Here is a 16,851-nt window from a genome sequence, read left to right as displayed (position 1 = left end):
GAAAGTCTAATCCCCATATGGTGGTGCTTAGAGGTAGGGCCTTTGAGAGGTCATGAAACCCTCATGATGGGATTAGGGACCTTATGAGAAGATATAGGAAAGAGTGCTCTATCTTTCTGTCTCTCTTTGACTCTCTCTCTCTCTCTCTCCCTCTCTCCCTCTCTCTCTGTGAGGATACAGTGAGAAGGCAGGTGTCTATGAAGGAGGAAAAGAGCTCTCACCAGAACCTGACCATGTGGCATCCAGACCACAGCCTCCAGAACTGTGAGAAATAAATTATTGTTTAAATTAAACGGTCTGTGGTTTTTCTGTCATAGAGGCTTAAACAGACTAAGACAGCTCCTCAGAAGAAGTAAATCTATTATCTTTATTCCAAGATAGCATAATCTTGTATATTGGGAATTCTAAGAAAGTCTTTAGAAACTGTTAGAGTTAATAAACAAGTTGCAGGGTACAAGACCAATATACAAAAATCAATTGTATTTCTCTACAACAGCAATAAATAATCAGAAAATGAAATCAAGACAAAGTAGACCAAAGTTCAGAAAAGTTAATCGCCTCCTACAATCCAATTAGGAAACAGTAAGTGGCAGATCTAGGGCAACAACCCAAGTGTTTTTGTCTGTAATGGACTCAGTACTTTTCAATGTTTCATGAATATATAGGGTAAAAAAAATTTTTTTACTCACTTTTACTTGCCTATTTATTTACCATTTTCATTTAAATGCATTTATTAGCCTATTTTTTCTTTTCTTTTTTTTTTAAAGATTTTATTTATTTATTCTGAGAGACACACAGAGCGAGTGAGAGAGAGAGAGACAGACAGACAGACAGACAGAGGGGAAGCAGGCTCCATGCAGGGAGCCTGATGTGGGACTCGATCCCCGGACTCCAGAATCACACCCTGGGCCGAAGGCAGGCACCAAAAAACTGAGCCCCTGTTTTTTCTTTTAAAAAGAAACTTTGAAAAAACTGTCTTGAATTTAATACTGTTCACATTAAACTAGAGAAACCACATACCACTTTCTTTTTGATTTTTGAATTATATATGAATTATACCTGAATCATTGTGAAAAGTATGGTCAAAATTTGGTCCAGTGGAAGGAGGAAAGGTGCTTCCATGAATCCTTTCCCATTCATTATCATCATTTAGATCCTGGACCCAGAAACAAAAGCCGTCTTCAAAACTACAGTTAATTTTCTCATAATCTGTGAATTAAAAAAAGAAAACACACTTCAAATTTAGTCCATAGTGTGACTAATTATAATCAATTGCATTGAAAATCTAGTCTTATACAGTATTATACATTTATTTTTTATTAATTTTATTTAAATTCAATTTATATATAGTGTGTTATTAGTTTCAGTGGTAGAATTTAGTGATTATATAATAACTAGTGATCATTCCATTACATGCCTCCTTAATGCCCATCATTCAGTTATGCCACCCCTCCCACCCCCTCTCCTCCAGCAATCTTCAGTTTGTTTCCTATGGTTAAGAGTGTCTTATGGCTTATCTCCGTCTCTGATTTCATCTTGTTTTATTCTTTCCTCCCTTCCTCTATGCAACTCTATATACTTATAATTAAGTGTCAGGCACACAGTCTTTTTTAAAAATTTATTGTAATTTTGTTTCATTCCACTTAGTTAAAAAAACAATGAAAACATCTTTTTATTGCCAACTGTCTTAAATTTACGTGCTTCCTATACTCTAGTAGGGCTTTAGCAAAAACAAGCTCCTTGTTCTTATTGTATTGCATCTTACCTCTGTTGGTTTACCCACATAAACTTCGTTTCATATTTTTCTCTCCTCTTTTTACTAAATTTAATACTTGGGTCAAAATTAAGTTGATGTGGAATATTCTCAGAATTACTTTTATGCATAAACTTTGTAATTTTTGTCAAATTGGTTGGGGTTTTTCTGAAGAACATGAGCTATTTTCTAATCTCCCAATTTTTTCAATTATTAAATAAAGAGAGTTATACATAAGAGAGACTCATTAAATAACTTGCATATGAAACAAATTATGACCTTGTTCTAAAATGTTAAGTTTTGATACTTTTAACATTCCATTACAATATTAAAGCATCTGAAGATTCAAAGGCTAAAGAATAAACAGTACTTACTGTTAAGCTCTGTGCTGTTAAATGCAGTGTATGTTGCATTAAATCCAATATAGTCATTTTCATCAGATTCTATAAGAAAGGTGGCAGTAACTTGGTTGGAAAAGATCCTAATTATGTCAGGATTGGTTTCCCAGAGAGATGCTACAAAAAAAAAAAAAAAAAAAAAAGAATGACTATCATATGTACATATCTATCCATTTCCATCTATCAGTTGATCCATCCATCTGTCCACCTATTATTAATTTATTGTTTTATCAGTTGATCTATCAATTTTATATCACTCATTAATAAAAGCATTAGTCATGATTAATTTTTACTTGAAATGCCTCTTCTAAGCCTTAGAAAACCTCAAATTATTATGCATATTTATAGTTTGAAAAAACTATTTTTATTTTTAATTATGAACTGTACAACACTATATACATATATAAAAAGATGTATTCCTTTATTGAGAAAGTTCCTGTAAGAAACACACAAGTTAAGCAGTTATAAAACTAAAATTTTGGCTCTATCAGGTATTTCTCATGAATAATGGCTAAAACTGATCACAATATATTAGGAACCAGAATACTTCTTTGCCTGTTTACCCATATAACTGTAGGACCTCAAAATAATACTAGGTGACTGAAAGACTGTTTCTACAGAATCTTATAATGATTTTATCATTTTTTTCTATCTTGAATCTAAGCCAAATAAGAGGTATTTTCCCATATTTTTGATTCTCTAGGGTTAGCATAGTGCTTGGCATGTGAAGTACTTTTATGAGAATTTACAAATTATTGTTATATGAAATTTGCTTTTACAAAAATTTATAACTTAGCAATACATTCTCAGGGGGGTGATATTGTCTCCAAGGGGGGTAAAAATTGGTTGTCAAGAGCCAAACTACCTTAATTTTTTAAAAGATTTTTTATTATTCATGAGAGATACAGAGAGAGTGCAGAGACACAGGCAGAAGGAGAAGCAGGCTCCACACGGGGAGCCCGATGTGTGACTTTATCCCCTGACCCGAGATCATGCCCTGAGCCAAAGACAGATGCTCAACTGCTGAGCCACCCAGGTGTCCCAAATTACCTTAATTTTTAAATATATAAAGCCCAGATATACATACAATACATAACAGATGGCCAGGATATCAGGTCACCTAAAATTTTATGAGGAGAGCAATTATGAAAGAAAAGGGCTGAAAAGCTTTCTTAGTGGGGATGATAAGAGAAAAAAAAAAGGTAAAAAATAATGATTTAGTATTTTAGTTTGACAATCTGAACTGGTTATCATATTCGGGTTTATGAAAATTACCACATTCACAGGTGGGAAACAAAGCACCACTGTTATTGTATTCCCCAAAAGGATAGTTTTATGAACTATTGAAAATTCTATGCTTATCATACAGAAATTAGCAAAAAAAAAGGTCATATATGCAAGATAATTTCAATAGAATATAACAGAACATGAATAAGTGTGGATTCACATCTTGCTCTTTCCCAAAAAATGTTGTGTTGTTGTATTGTTTTTTCAGTATTTTCTTGTGAAGAACCGCATTGGTTATTTAGACTCTTCTCACGGGCGTACCACCTTATGATTCTCATATTGAAAACCTTGGTAGTCAATCAGTATTTAGTCACTTGAAGGGTGTGAATATTCTAGAAACTTTGCTTTAAAATGTATCTACCTCTTTCTTTCTTTCTTTCTTTCTTTCTTTTCTATAGCAATGGATTTTTTTCAGACAGTGGTTTCTGGTTGGATTTAAATGTGGCTACTGGTTCAGTGGCACCCTTGATGGTTGTAATGTGGTCCCCATGTTGTCTAATGTTACTGCACTAGTCTACAGAGTGCAGAGGTTTCTATTCTGAGGTCCATTAACATGGCTACACATAACAGACAAATATAAACTTCTGGAAATGTTGTAGAATATTTGTGTCTGTAGATACTTTGTAAAGCTTTCATCAGATTTTAACAAATCCTTGACTAGAAAGTGTCCCAGAACCATAGAAACAGTGGAAGGCATGTATCTTTATGCATTTGGGAAGGCAGGAAAGGGTAGTGGTTAAGAACAGAGACTCCAGAGTCAGCATGAGATTTAATCCTGGCATGTGGTACTAAACTTCTATGCTCTTCAGTTTCCTCTGTTGTTATATAATAATATTTCCCATAAACATTTGTAATAAAGACTAAATAAGTAATATGATACAGTGACTGGTCTGGTGTATAGTAAATGCTCAGTGAATATAGCTATTGTTTCTCCATCTCTCCTTCTGGGTTGTAAGCCCTGAAAACAGATTATATGATGTGCCTCTGTCCCTGTGTCTGAATATAGGAAAATTTCAGTCAATATTTGGATGCATGAATTACAGTCTGAGTAAATACAGTAATGTCTGCCTCCATTAAAGAGTCAGGTTTTGAGTTGAAAAACAGAACAACCACCTAATAATTAAGGTGATTTTTTTTATAGATAAGATAATGACTTTTTAGAGAATATTTCCTTAAGAAAATCCATTACTATTAAAAACCCAACACTTCTATAGATACTAATTTGCATAAACTTGCCAAGTAGTCACACTTAAACGTGGATTGAGTCAGCATTTGTCTTCTAACCATAAAGCCAGTTAATAGGTTTTATGAAAGAGGAAAGCATGATTAAAATGCAGGGACATTTTAAAGGACAATGGGCAAGAATGACAGACTGTTTAGAGTATGATTCAACAGATCTAGCTTAAAACTATTTATTTTAACCAACTTATAAGAGTAGGAATTTTGCCACCAGAGTTTTATCTTTGTGTGTTGTATAGGATTTCTAATATATTCAACACATTTTATTAAGCGCTCACTGAATTTGGTATATGGTGCTAAGTGCTGATGGCATGGAGAAGAAATAGCCAGGTTCCCCTATTAGAAAAGTTTGGACTGATGCATTATTTAAAAAACAAACAAACAAACAAACAAAAACAACAACCACATTTCTTATGAAAGAAATGCCATGGGAATACTGAAGAAGTAATTCCTAATTTTCCCAAACACCATAATTGGAGAATCTTCAAGAGGCTCTAGGAAGGTGAATACCTTAAGCAAATGCTTGTTTCCATAGTGAATAAATACTTCTAAGTGTATGCAAAAGGATTTTAATAAAAGCACAGGTTTATAAAAATGCTTTACCTTGAAAAATATTTGCATCTATTATTTAATGCCATATCCACAATATGATAACTTTTGTTGTAGGATAAGTTGACAACTGAGGAAGATTCACTGTGTTCTGTATCTTTGGCTATATCTAAACGCACTTCTGTGCCTTTAAAATGTTAGGCTACCATATTAGGGATATGTTGTTAGCAGTCCTTTGGGAATGGAATGACAGCTAAGCACTGGATATAGAATGGCATGACAACTATATACTCAGGAACATGTTTTCTGGGATTGACAATTCAAAATCAGTTCCAGGGTGCTTACCCAGGCTATTTTTGTATGCATTAAAAATGTCTACGTATTTTTCTGAACAAAAAAATAAATGAACATACTTACATTTTCCACCACCTCCAGACCCAATATTTATAGATTAGTACAACTGAACTGAATATTATACCTTCATCACTGAAACTTAAATAAATATTTTTGAACAAATTCTCCTGTTATTCTATTCTGATTAACCTCAATTCACTAATTATTTGGAGAAGATCCTCTTGCATTCTATATCATTTTTCTTTATGTAATGATCATCCTCCTCTGACACTTTCTACCAGTTGAAGAAGTTTTGCATCCCTATATGTAAAAATGATGGAAAATTCCTTTAGAATTTGTTTGTATTGACTTACCTCTAATCAAGTATGTAATTATTTTATGGTGCTGGATACTTTAATTTTCTTATTAATTTCTCTAGATAATCTTAATTTTCCTAATTTAATTAAAGTGATCTATATATTTTCAATATAATAAAATAACAACCATATTTGAAATATATTCTGAATTGGAATTTATTAGAAGTAAACATTTTATATATCTCTCAAAGGAGCTTGCTAAAATATTTAGAAAAAGATGGGACCATGAATCAAGAATTAAAGTATTGGCATTATTACAAAATAAAATAGCTTTAGGATAGCCCTGGTGGCTCAGCTGTTTAGCGCCACCTTCAGCCCAGGGTTTGACCCTGGAGACCCAGGATCAAGTCCCAGGTCGGGCTCCCTGCATGGAGTCTGCTTCTCTTTCTGCCTGTGTCTCTGCCTCTCTCTCTCTCTGTGTCTTGTGAATAAATCAATAAAATCTTAAAAAATAATAAAAAAAGAATCTTTAAAAAATAAAATAAAAATAAAATATCTTTAGAGTTGAGCAATGCTATTGATCTTCATGTATTACATGCTATAATACCGTGATATGTAAATCTGTTAGTCTAAATTTATATCAACAAATACTGAGTTTTTAATATATCAGGCACTGTGCTAGATGCTGGAGGTAAGATATTTGTTGCCTTCTTAAAAAAGGTATTATTTTTAATTTTAAAATGTAATTTTAATAGCCAATGTCATTTCTCCTATATTTTCAAGTTATGATTATAATATTTAATTTTTAAAACTTTAAAATGGATTTATATTTCAAAAAGACCTTAAAATTTAAACAACTACCTATTTGTTATAATTTAAATACACTGTCATAGATTTTTGTCTATTTGGATATTTAATTTCTGTATTGATTTTTTATGATAGTCATTTGTACATTATTCACATCAGTATGCCTGGTGATTCTAAGATTTATTTATGAATTACTGATAATCTAAGCATATGAAAATGAGTTAGAATAGCATTTAGGCAAATCATGGTATTTGAGGAATAAAGGAACATGAGGGTAACTTACATCTGTCACTTTTAGACAACTTGCCTCTATGAATTTTGTTTTCATCATCTACAGAAGAAAAATTATAATAGCACCTACATAATATGGTTTGAGGGAGCATTTATTGAGTTAACTTAAAGTGTTGAGAATACTATTTTGCATATTGCAAGTCATTAGCATATGCTAAAATTTACTATTAATATCATATTAGCCCTTGGAGAAATTTATATGACTTGGCTTATTTGTTTATTAATATAAATATTTAATTGATTACAATTTTAAGGAACTTGACTTGTAATCACAGAAATAAGCAGATTATCAAATGGTTGGCTCATTTGGTTTTAGCCAAATGTGACTTACTATGAATTCATCTATTTTATGGATATTCACTATTATATTTGTACTTGGAGCTTTTAAAACACATTGAGTAATTGCATTGTATTTGAAGTCAGAGAGTTTTAAGTTTCATTTCTGCGTCTAACACTAACTAGCTCCATGGACTTGTGGTCATTTAACCTCTTAGACCTCATTTTCCTCTCCTGTAGTGCCTACTTTGCAGGTTTATTGAAAATACAAATAGCCACAAAAAACACTCAGTATAGTCAATGTTACACAATACTACTCAAAACCAAGTATCTTATGCTTATCTTATGCTTATCTTATGCTTAAATACTTCTCAAATTGATTAATTAATGAAAAACACTTATTAGATAGGATTCACTTTTCATTATTCAGGAGCACAATCTGAGAGCCAAAATAGTTTTTAAAGAATGCAGCTATTACATGAACTTGAGAAACAGGTGTCACTTGCAACTTTATGTCAGCTCTACACTTGACTCTCCCTCCAAAGTGGAAGGAAAACTAGTTATTCCCTGGACTCCACTTTTATATCCTCTTCTTTATCCTTATTTTATTTCCTCTTGGAACTCCACTCCTACTTTTGTGGGTATCAGAATGGTAGGTCCATGGATTTTGAGACCAGACAAGTAATGTGAAGTGGGCACATGTGTATTAGTTCATTCCCTGACTTCTTAGCTTTCATCAGTGTCCACGTACATAATGACAAATGGTTATATAAGAGCCATACCACCTACACCTACCATTTTCTGAGTCTACATCCTGGGCTAGTCATTGTTTTACCCATTTTATTTGGAGTAGTCCTGAAAGAGACTATTAGATTGCAAAATGAAAGTAGAAGACATTCTGTGAGTCAAGAACAGTGGTTTTCAGGGTTTGTCTGAATTTTGCTTAATGGGGAGTAACAAAGAAAGCATGGTAACCCAAGACATAATTATATTTCTTTGGAAAACTCAACATGATTTAATTAAAAAATTTTTTAAAGATTTTATTTATTTATTCATGAGAGACACAGAGAGAGAGGCAGAGACACAGGCAGAGGGAGAAGCAGGTTCCATGCAGGGAGCCCGACATGGGACTTGATCCCGTGTCTCCAGGATCATGCCCTGGGCTGAAGGCGGCGCTAAACTGCTGAGCCACCTGGGCTGCCCTCCACATGATTTTAAAAACCTAAGTAGAAGAGGATAATGTGAAATTGTAACCATTTATTACTAAGATTATTAATTTTATAATGAGAACCAGGTTTGCTTTTTCCTTTCAGTAACTTAAAGTTCAAGTCCATAGTCAGTTTAAAATCAAACTGAAAACACATTACTTTAAAGAGTTTACCACATATTTTCATTTTTGATAAATGTATATTTGTTTTAACTTACCTCTTAAAATCTTGCTTGCACCCACACCTTCATAAATATTTAATACATCTGTATAAAATGTATTAAAATAATCGAAGCTCAGTTTAATGGAGAGTCCTGGATTTACACTAAATTAAAGCAAAAAATAGATTACTATACTCTTAACAGGTTGTTACAAGTCTATGCATTCTAAAATTTGAATGTATTTTCCAATTGTGATTAAAAGACACAGAGTATGAGATTTACAACTAATTTTTAAGTACATGATACAGAACTGTTAACTATAAGCACAATGTTGTACAGCAGATCTCTAGAACTTCTTCAACTTGCATGACTGAAACACTACTCTCCTTGAACAATAGATCCCCATTTCATCCTCTCCTTTTTCCTGGAAACCACCATTCTACTTTCTGTCTCTATGAGTTTAAATACTTCAGATGCTTCATATAAATGGGATCATGGACTATTTGTCCTTCTGTGAAGAGCTTATTTCACTTACGCATGATGACCTCAAAGTTCATTCATGTTGTTGCATATGACAGGATTTCCTTCCTTTAATGGCTGAATAATTTCCATTATATGTATGTACCATATTTTCTTTACTTATTCATTGGTCAGTGGACATTTAGGTTGTTTACATCTCTTGGACATTGTGAATAATGCTGCAATGGGACTGACTGTAAGAGTGCAAATATCTCTTAGAGATTCTGATTTCAACACTTTTGGATAAATATCCAGAAATGAGATTGCTGGATTATAAGGTAATTCCATTTAAAATTTTTTGTGGAGTCTCCATATTGTTTTCCATTGTGACCACATCATTTACATGCCATCAACGATGCACAGGACACCATTTTCTCTACATCCTCACCCACATTTATCATTTTCTGTTTTTTTTTTTACAATGGCCATTGTGATTTTAATTTGCATATCTTTGATGATTGTTAATGCTGAGCAACTTTTCATATGCTTGCTCATATATGCCTTCTTTGGAGAAATATCTATTAGAGATTTTTGCTCATTTTTTGATTGGGTTGTTTTTTGCTATTCAGTGTTTAGAGTTCTTTGCATATTTTGGATATTTAGGCCTTTATCAGATATATGGCTTCCAAATATTTTCTTCCATTTCATAGGTTGTCTTTTCACTCTACTGATTGTTTCCTTTGCTGTATAGAAGGTTTTTAAATATGATATAATGCCACTTGTCTATTTTTCTTTAGTTGCCTGTGTTTTTAGAGTAATTGAAGACCAGTATTATGAAGATTTCTCCCTATTTTTTTTTTTTTTGCACAAGTGGTATAATTGTGTGGTATATGTTTGATGTGGATCTAGTGGTTTTGTGGTATTAATTGTATACATGTTGTTTATATGTAGGATGAATGTGGTGTTTGTGTTATGTGAGTGTTATGTGTATGTATTTATGGGAAGAGATTTTTTTCCTTAATTTCTTTTTTGGATTGTTCATTGTTAGTGTATGGAAACACAACTGATTTTTTACATGGATTTTGTAAATCCATGTAACTTTGCTAAATTCTTTCATTTGTTGTGTGTTGATGTGTGAATAAGTGTGTGTATTTTGATGATTTTCTACATAAAAGATCTTGTGATCTATGGGCAAATAGTGGCAGCCATTTATACAAATGCTGCCTCTGTTGGTCAGTTCAAGGATGGGCGAGTGAACCTGCTAGTGAGACCTCTAGGGACTCTGACATCAAAGCTTTAAGAAGACAGAGGACAAAGAAATGAAGCAGGCTTCAGGGGTGATTTCTGTTTTTTCTAACTAAAATATTGGCATCTTTGGGCAGAAATATAGAGAGTTATCCTTCATGTGATATTTTTAAGCTATGAAACCAAAGGATACAAGAGAAGCTCCTTAGGAACTTTCATTTTCAGGATTCTTTTGCTTTTTAAAAAAATATAATGTCAAATGTAGAAGAGAGAAACTAATGAATACTGTTTTCTATTTCTTCTGATTCAGAAAAGCCAACTTACTTGCAATAAAACGTCATCATTTATAAATATGACTAATTAAAAATATAATATCTGTGTTTTATAATATTAGGCATGGTTATCTTATGTCTTTTTGAAGGGAATGGATATTTTACTAAATATAATTTATACATATTGCATTTTTGTATCAATAGCTAATCTCTTTAGAGCCTACTTTTTTGATATCTTAATATGGGGCTAAGCCCGTTACATTTACTCCTTCATTTAATAATTACTTTGGCTTCTGAATTTAACTTTATTTAATTTAACTTCATTTAATAATTACTTTGGCTTCTGAACTTAACATAGATCTTTAACTCTATGAATGAATAAATTTTGGGTCAAAGAGATTTAGTTATTTGCCCGAGAACACACATTTTGGATCTATAGAGTGTAGATTTGAACTCATACAGTCTCCAGTGCTTACATTCTTACTATTTTATACTCTGTTAAATGTAGTTTTAATATAATTCCAAGGATGGGCTTAACTAGCCCCAAATATGGTTTAATTGCACTTTAGACATTTCTCCACTATTTAAACAGTCTTCAAATCTTGAAGGAAACGTCATCTTTACCCCTACTTTGATCACCATTAGGAGAAACAAATTATCAAGGACAATGCATCACTATTGTAGTAATCAGTTTTGTAGTAATCAGTTTTAAGAAGAAAACATACTTAGGTCATTTATATGATTAATTAAATCATACTTTCATCTTGAAGTACTGTGTTTAGGGTAATATTTGGATTATTTGGGTTTTACAAATCATTTCTGTACTACTGGTGAATTTAATTAATATAGTGTGATTATTACATAAATGACACTACTATTATGGCAAAAGTTTGTTGTGTCCTGCTTATAAATTCTTCTGTAAATTTGACCTAGCTTTATTAAGCAGTAGATTTAACAATTAAATTATTTTTATTTGCTATTGATGAAATTGCAAATATTGAAAGAAGTAATATAGAATTCACGTTCTTTCCATTTTCAGAGGAAGTAATTTAAGATTTTTCTAAAGCTTTCAGCTGACATTTTAAGTAAGGAATAGACTGTTTTTCATTTTACTTATGAACAATGCGAATAGCCATTTATAAATGCTTCTTTTTAAATTTTTTTAAGGATTTTATTTACTTATTCAGAGAGAGAGAGAGAGAGAGAGAGAGAGAGAGAGGCAGAGACACAGGCAGAGGGAGAAGCAGGCTCCATGCAGGGAGCCCGACGTGGGACTCGATCCAGCGTCTCCAGGATCACGCCCTGGGCTGCAGGCGGCGCTAAACCGCTGCGCCACTGGGGCTGCCCTGCTTCTTTTTAAATTTGACGTGATATTAGAAATAATACACCCCCAAATAGTTTAATTCTTTACTTGACAAGTGAGCTACCATTTTTAATACAAAATCTTGTCTTTGGCACACAAGTAACATATTGTCTAGAGCATGAAAACTTAACTTACATGTGGTTGAGCGCCAAAATAGAAATTATTTAAAGAGAACAGGATGTTCTTCTTTCTCTGAATAATGTCAAATAAATGTGTTTAGAACAATAATCTCTTCATATCCCACCTCATCTCTGGGATGTCTCCACAAATAAACAACACTGTGCATCTTTATGGGACCATTTCTATCATATGGTTGGAAAGAACTTGTTTGACACTGCCTTATAACCTTCTTTAATCAGGTGTTGTCTTGATTTCCCTGGTTTTCTAGTGAATCATCAGAATGATTATAACTATCATATAGTGGGTTGGATTGGAAAACCATAATCCCATCCAGTTGTTAAGAGAAATGGACTAACTAAAATGTCATTTATCAAAGAGTATTCCATAGAATATTTATTCTATATGTTCTATGGAGGAAAATGATTAGTTACTTAAGATGATTTTTTTTCTTTTTTTGAGATTTATATTCCTTTTTAACTTATTTGAAACCATGACAAGTTCTGTACTTAAAAAATAAAAAAAAAAGTTGTGATGAGTTTATTTCAGTATTACTTTTATTTATTTAAGTACCAATTATTTTCCTTTGGAATATGGGGGAGGAACATCAGGTACTACTCCTGTGTGAAAAAGGCTTTAGATAAACATCAAGATTTATCAACCTTCAGCAGCTTGATTATTTGGATCATCACAATGATTGAATTAGTGAATTGAATTAAGAGCTTGAAGATCAAATACATGGTAACTGATTTAGTGTTATTCAAGATATGACAAAAAAGAATGTGTATAGAGGGTGTCCCCAGCTCTTAATATGCTATGACCAAATCACATCAGAGGAGATTTTCACACAGATGCTGGCATAATGAGAAAGGAACTCCTCTGTGGCCAGAATGCAAGTGATGGGGAATATTATATCTTGTAATATACAGATAGGTATAAATGTGTGCTGTTCACCTTGGCAACACTTCATCTGTGCCAATCATAGGGGGAAAAATTTGCTGCAGAGCCCAATGGTGGCCCCATTTATTAGATAGTATTATCAATAGGACAGAACACCTTTTTATAGGTGAAGAGTGAGAGAGAAACTTCTTGGACAAGTTATCAGTTGGGAAGAATTTGCTTCATATCCAGTGAAAATGATAGTTAAACTACAGACTACTGAAGGTGGTAGGAGTTACTGTATCAGAGAAAGATGTTATGACTTAATAATAGGGAATAGAAGATGATATATTACCGTATAATCCACTGGCAAACAACACTTGATTTAGAAGGCTTTGGGTAATGAGCAGCCTGGAAGGACCCAGAAGATCCAGTCAACAAAAATTTTCCATCACAAGCTGTGGCTGTGAAAAACATGGGAATTGATGTTAGACAAAAAACAATCTCAGAAAGTTTTCTCAAATGAAATGGGATTTGAATTGGCTAATGAACACCGAACATTCATAACTGGATCTGTATGAGGCCATTGTACAAAACTGAAATGATCAAATGGGAGTAGATCATCTCTCATGTTTAAAGTCTACTCTTATTTTCAAATACCTGTACATAACCCTTTATAGATTCCTTTAGAAAGACATTGTATTTCTAATACTCATACCTAAGCTGCATTCTTAGTATTTTTCATATTTTTAAGGAAATAAATGAATGTATTTGAATTATAAACTTCCAATTCAGACAAATGGCCTCTATTTTTTGTCTTATTTCCCCTATTAAATACAGTAAAGGTGAATTTCAAATATGTGCATTACATGCTATGTCCTCCTGAAAATGATCAGAACATGGCGAGGCAAATGATATGTGTGGTGCCAGTGGCCTATAGTGAATTCCATCCATCCAAACTATTCCACCATCTTTTAAGCTTCTTGCTTCTTTTGTAGGAATTTGCTAGCTTAGTATTTTCTTTCAATATTCCTGAATATGTCTTTTTGCTTTTCTTGATTACTCAGTTTACTCTTTTAATTCTTGTAGCATATTTACTTCATATATTTCTCTTTAATGTCATGTATTATTAGTTGTCTTTAACGTATATCTGAATCATTTCCAAATAGTTTAAAATCTTACCGAGGGTATTAACCTGGAGCCATGCCTCGCTAGTTTTTGTGTCCCCATTACAGTTACTATGTATATTATGTGTTTAAAAAAACACTTTATTTTTCACAATCTTTGATTTTTCTTAGATTTTCTATATACTTAGCACTTGATTCTCTTGACATCATATTCTAAGATAACTACTCCTAGAATGTGTCCTTTTCCTCTTGGTAGGTCGTTCATTCCTTGTAGACCAGAAGCACTGATTGAGGGTAGGGAGATTAAATAAATTTTTAACATTACATTACTGCTTTTGAAATCTGAGAGGTAGAATAAGCTAATCTTAAATGGATGGATGGAAAATTTCATGTAACATCATACAACATTCTGTCAAGTTATAAAATACAAGCAATTATATGACATCAACTATTTTATGTGGACAAAAGAAAAAGTTGAAAAGTAAATATATAGAAATCTTTGTAAAATTCTTTTGGTGTTGGTTGGCATTTTCCTATTTTCGGTATTTTTAAAAAAGCATAAGAAATCACTTTGTGATTGTGAGACTGTAAAATTGTGAACTCTAAGATTCAAGTCTATTTAAAAATAGTGACTTAGGAATTTATTATGACTGAGTAGTGTGATTCTCAGCAGAAGACAAAAAACAAAACAACAAATAAATAACAACAAAAACTGAAAACAGAAAAGAAAATCCAAGCCAAAGGATTAAGCACTGAAATATCTACCACAGATCTGGGAAAGGAAGTGGAAAGTATCATGGCTTGTTGAGAGAACTGAATCTCCTTGTGTATAATACTTCCTTGAGCAAACAAGGACAGTTAAGGAGAATTTGTATGATTTGAAGATAAGCAGTAAAATGTGTGATTTTTTAAATGCAGAATTTAGTAATTTTCTAGTTATAAAAAGAAATAATGTTAATCAATGTTATAAAAGTAAGAATACTGTTTATATTTTAGGTGATATATGGAGTCTTTTAATCTGTGGAAAGGACATATGGACTTCAAGATTATAGACAGTGCAAGAAAGTCCATGCTCTTGTAAATAGTTTACATCTAATGAGGAGGACCAATCAATCCTGCCAGTTATATTTTAACATAACTGGTAGCAGTGATAGAATGTTCACTATGTGCAGGCTACTGTTCTGAAGTTATTATGGATGTATTAATGTAATCCCCACAACCATCTTATAAAGGTATAAGTGAGGAAAGTGAGGCACAGAGGGGTTAAGTAACTAGCAAACATTCTTCCAGCTTATTAGTGACAATTCAGAGCCAGGCCATCTTACTGCTGAGCATTCAGGGCTCTACTGCCTGATACTTCAATATATACATATCGTGATGTTATCATCCACTCTGAAATGAAAAGCTCATGTAGGGGGTAGGGGAGAATGTGTGTATAGAATTGTAAATAAAAGAAAAAACCAGGAAATTAAAAAAAAAGATTTTATTCATTTATTTGAGATGAGGGGAAGGGGAGGGATAGAGGGAGAGGGAGAAACAGACCCCCTGCTGAGCAGGGAGCTGACTCAGGGCTAGATCCCAGGACCCTGAGATCATGACCTGAGCCAAAGGCAGGCACTTAACCGACTGAGCCACCCAGATGCCCCAAGAAACAGGAAATTATAAAAAATTCAGTCATTTTTGTTGTTCTTAAAATTAGAATAGATCACATTTACAATAGCATTCTACAACAAATAGGAGAAAGCTAAAAGGATAGAACTAAAGGGAACAAATCAAGACTGGTTTAAGAATTTATAAAGCCAATTTGCAAATCTGATAACTTTCAGTAATTCTTCACTTCTTCACACCCATTCACTATATCTTTTGGGGGAAGTATCAACAGGTCTGTGTTTTCCAAAAACTTGAGTTATGCCCCTGATGGCAGGATTGTTGTAGGTTTTCCCAGTCCCTTGTGGGCACATCACTAGGCTGCACTTCCATAAATGGGGCCAGGTGTCTGATCCTGGCCATTAAACTATTATGGAGGTAACTGTGTTTATTTCCAGATGTGATTTCTAAAAAGACCTTCTATGACATTCTTCCCTTGTCTGTTCAGTGGGTTGCAAAGGATGCAAAACACGAGGGACAGTGAAGGAGGTGGCATCCTGAATGCCTACACAGAGTGTGGCCCTTTGCCCTCTTCCTTGGACCATGACATGATAAGTAAACTGTTATTGTCTTAAATTGCTAAGATTGTTAACCATAGTATTTAGCCTATCCTAAAAAGTATGATCAATTTTTTCAGTTGTCTATTAAGTTGCTGAGTTTTAGTGGGAACGAATAATCTGCATGTCAAGTTCTGCTCTAAAGGGCCATTGGGGAATTCTTGCATGTGAGGATAAAAGGATTTTTAAGAAGAATATTCCTGAAGGCATTTAAAATAAAATTACAATAGTATTGAACTACTTACAATAGCATAGCTCAGAATGCCAAAATCATTATTTCAAGATACAGCCCCTTGTTCTAGGGGCTTTCTCATACATTCTTTCATTTAATATCAGGATGTTTTTGGAGAACCTAATTTTGCACAAGACAATGAAGCAAGATAGCCTTTCAGAAAGATAGACCTAACCTAGGCATGGATAAGTAGGATTACTGAGTGTTCAAGATTATAACTTTTTAGATTACATAGTGTTTTACAGTCCAGCATGAGAAAAAATCCTGAATGGGAGATAAATGAGCCTGTCAAATAATATCAGGCATTTACTGAGCTCTCTGAAATGTTGCCTGTA

General features: G+C 33.1%; 1 protein-coding gene across 1 annotated transcript in view; it reads right to left on the bottom strand.

Annotated features, from left to right (window-relative positions):
• Positions 1-16,851, bottom strand: part of TMPRSS15 (transmembrane serine protease 15) — a 119,475-nt gene that overhangs the window by 76,809 nt on the left and 25,815 nt on the right. Inside the window, exons 8-11 of the mRNA XM_041734712.1 lie at positions 13,309-13,417; positions 8,676-8,782; positions 2,128-2,268; positions 1,060-1,209 (exon numbers count right to left, since the gene is read on the bottom strand). Of these exons, the coding sequence (XP_041590646.1) occupies positions 1,060-1,209; positions 2,128-2,268; positions 8,676-8,782; positions 13,309-13,417 (507 nt within the window). The remainder of the gene's footprint in view (positions 1-1,059; positions 1,210-2,127; positions 2,269-8,675; positions 8,783-13,308; positions 13,418-16,851) is intronic.

The sequence above is a fragment of the Vulpes lagopus genome, chromosome 20 (genome assembly GCF_018345385.1).
Source record: "Vulpes lagopus strain Blue_001 chromosome 20, ASM1834538v1, whole genome shotgun sequence".
Lineage (NCBI taxonomy): Eukaryota > Metazoa > Chordata > Mammalia > Carnivora > Canidae > Vulpes > Vulpes lagopus.
This window is presented reverse-complemented; position numbering and strand designations above follow the sequence as displayed.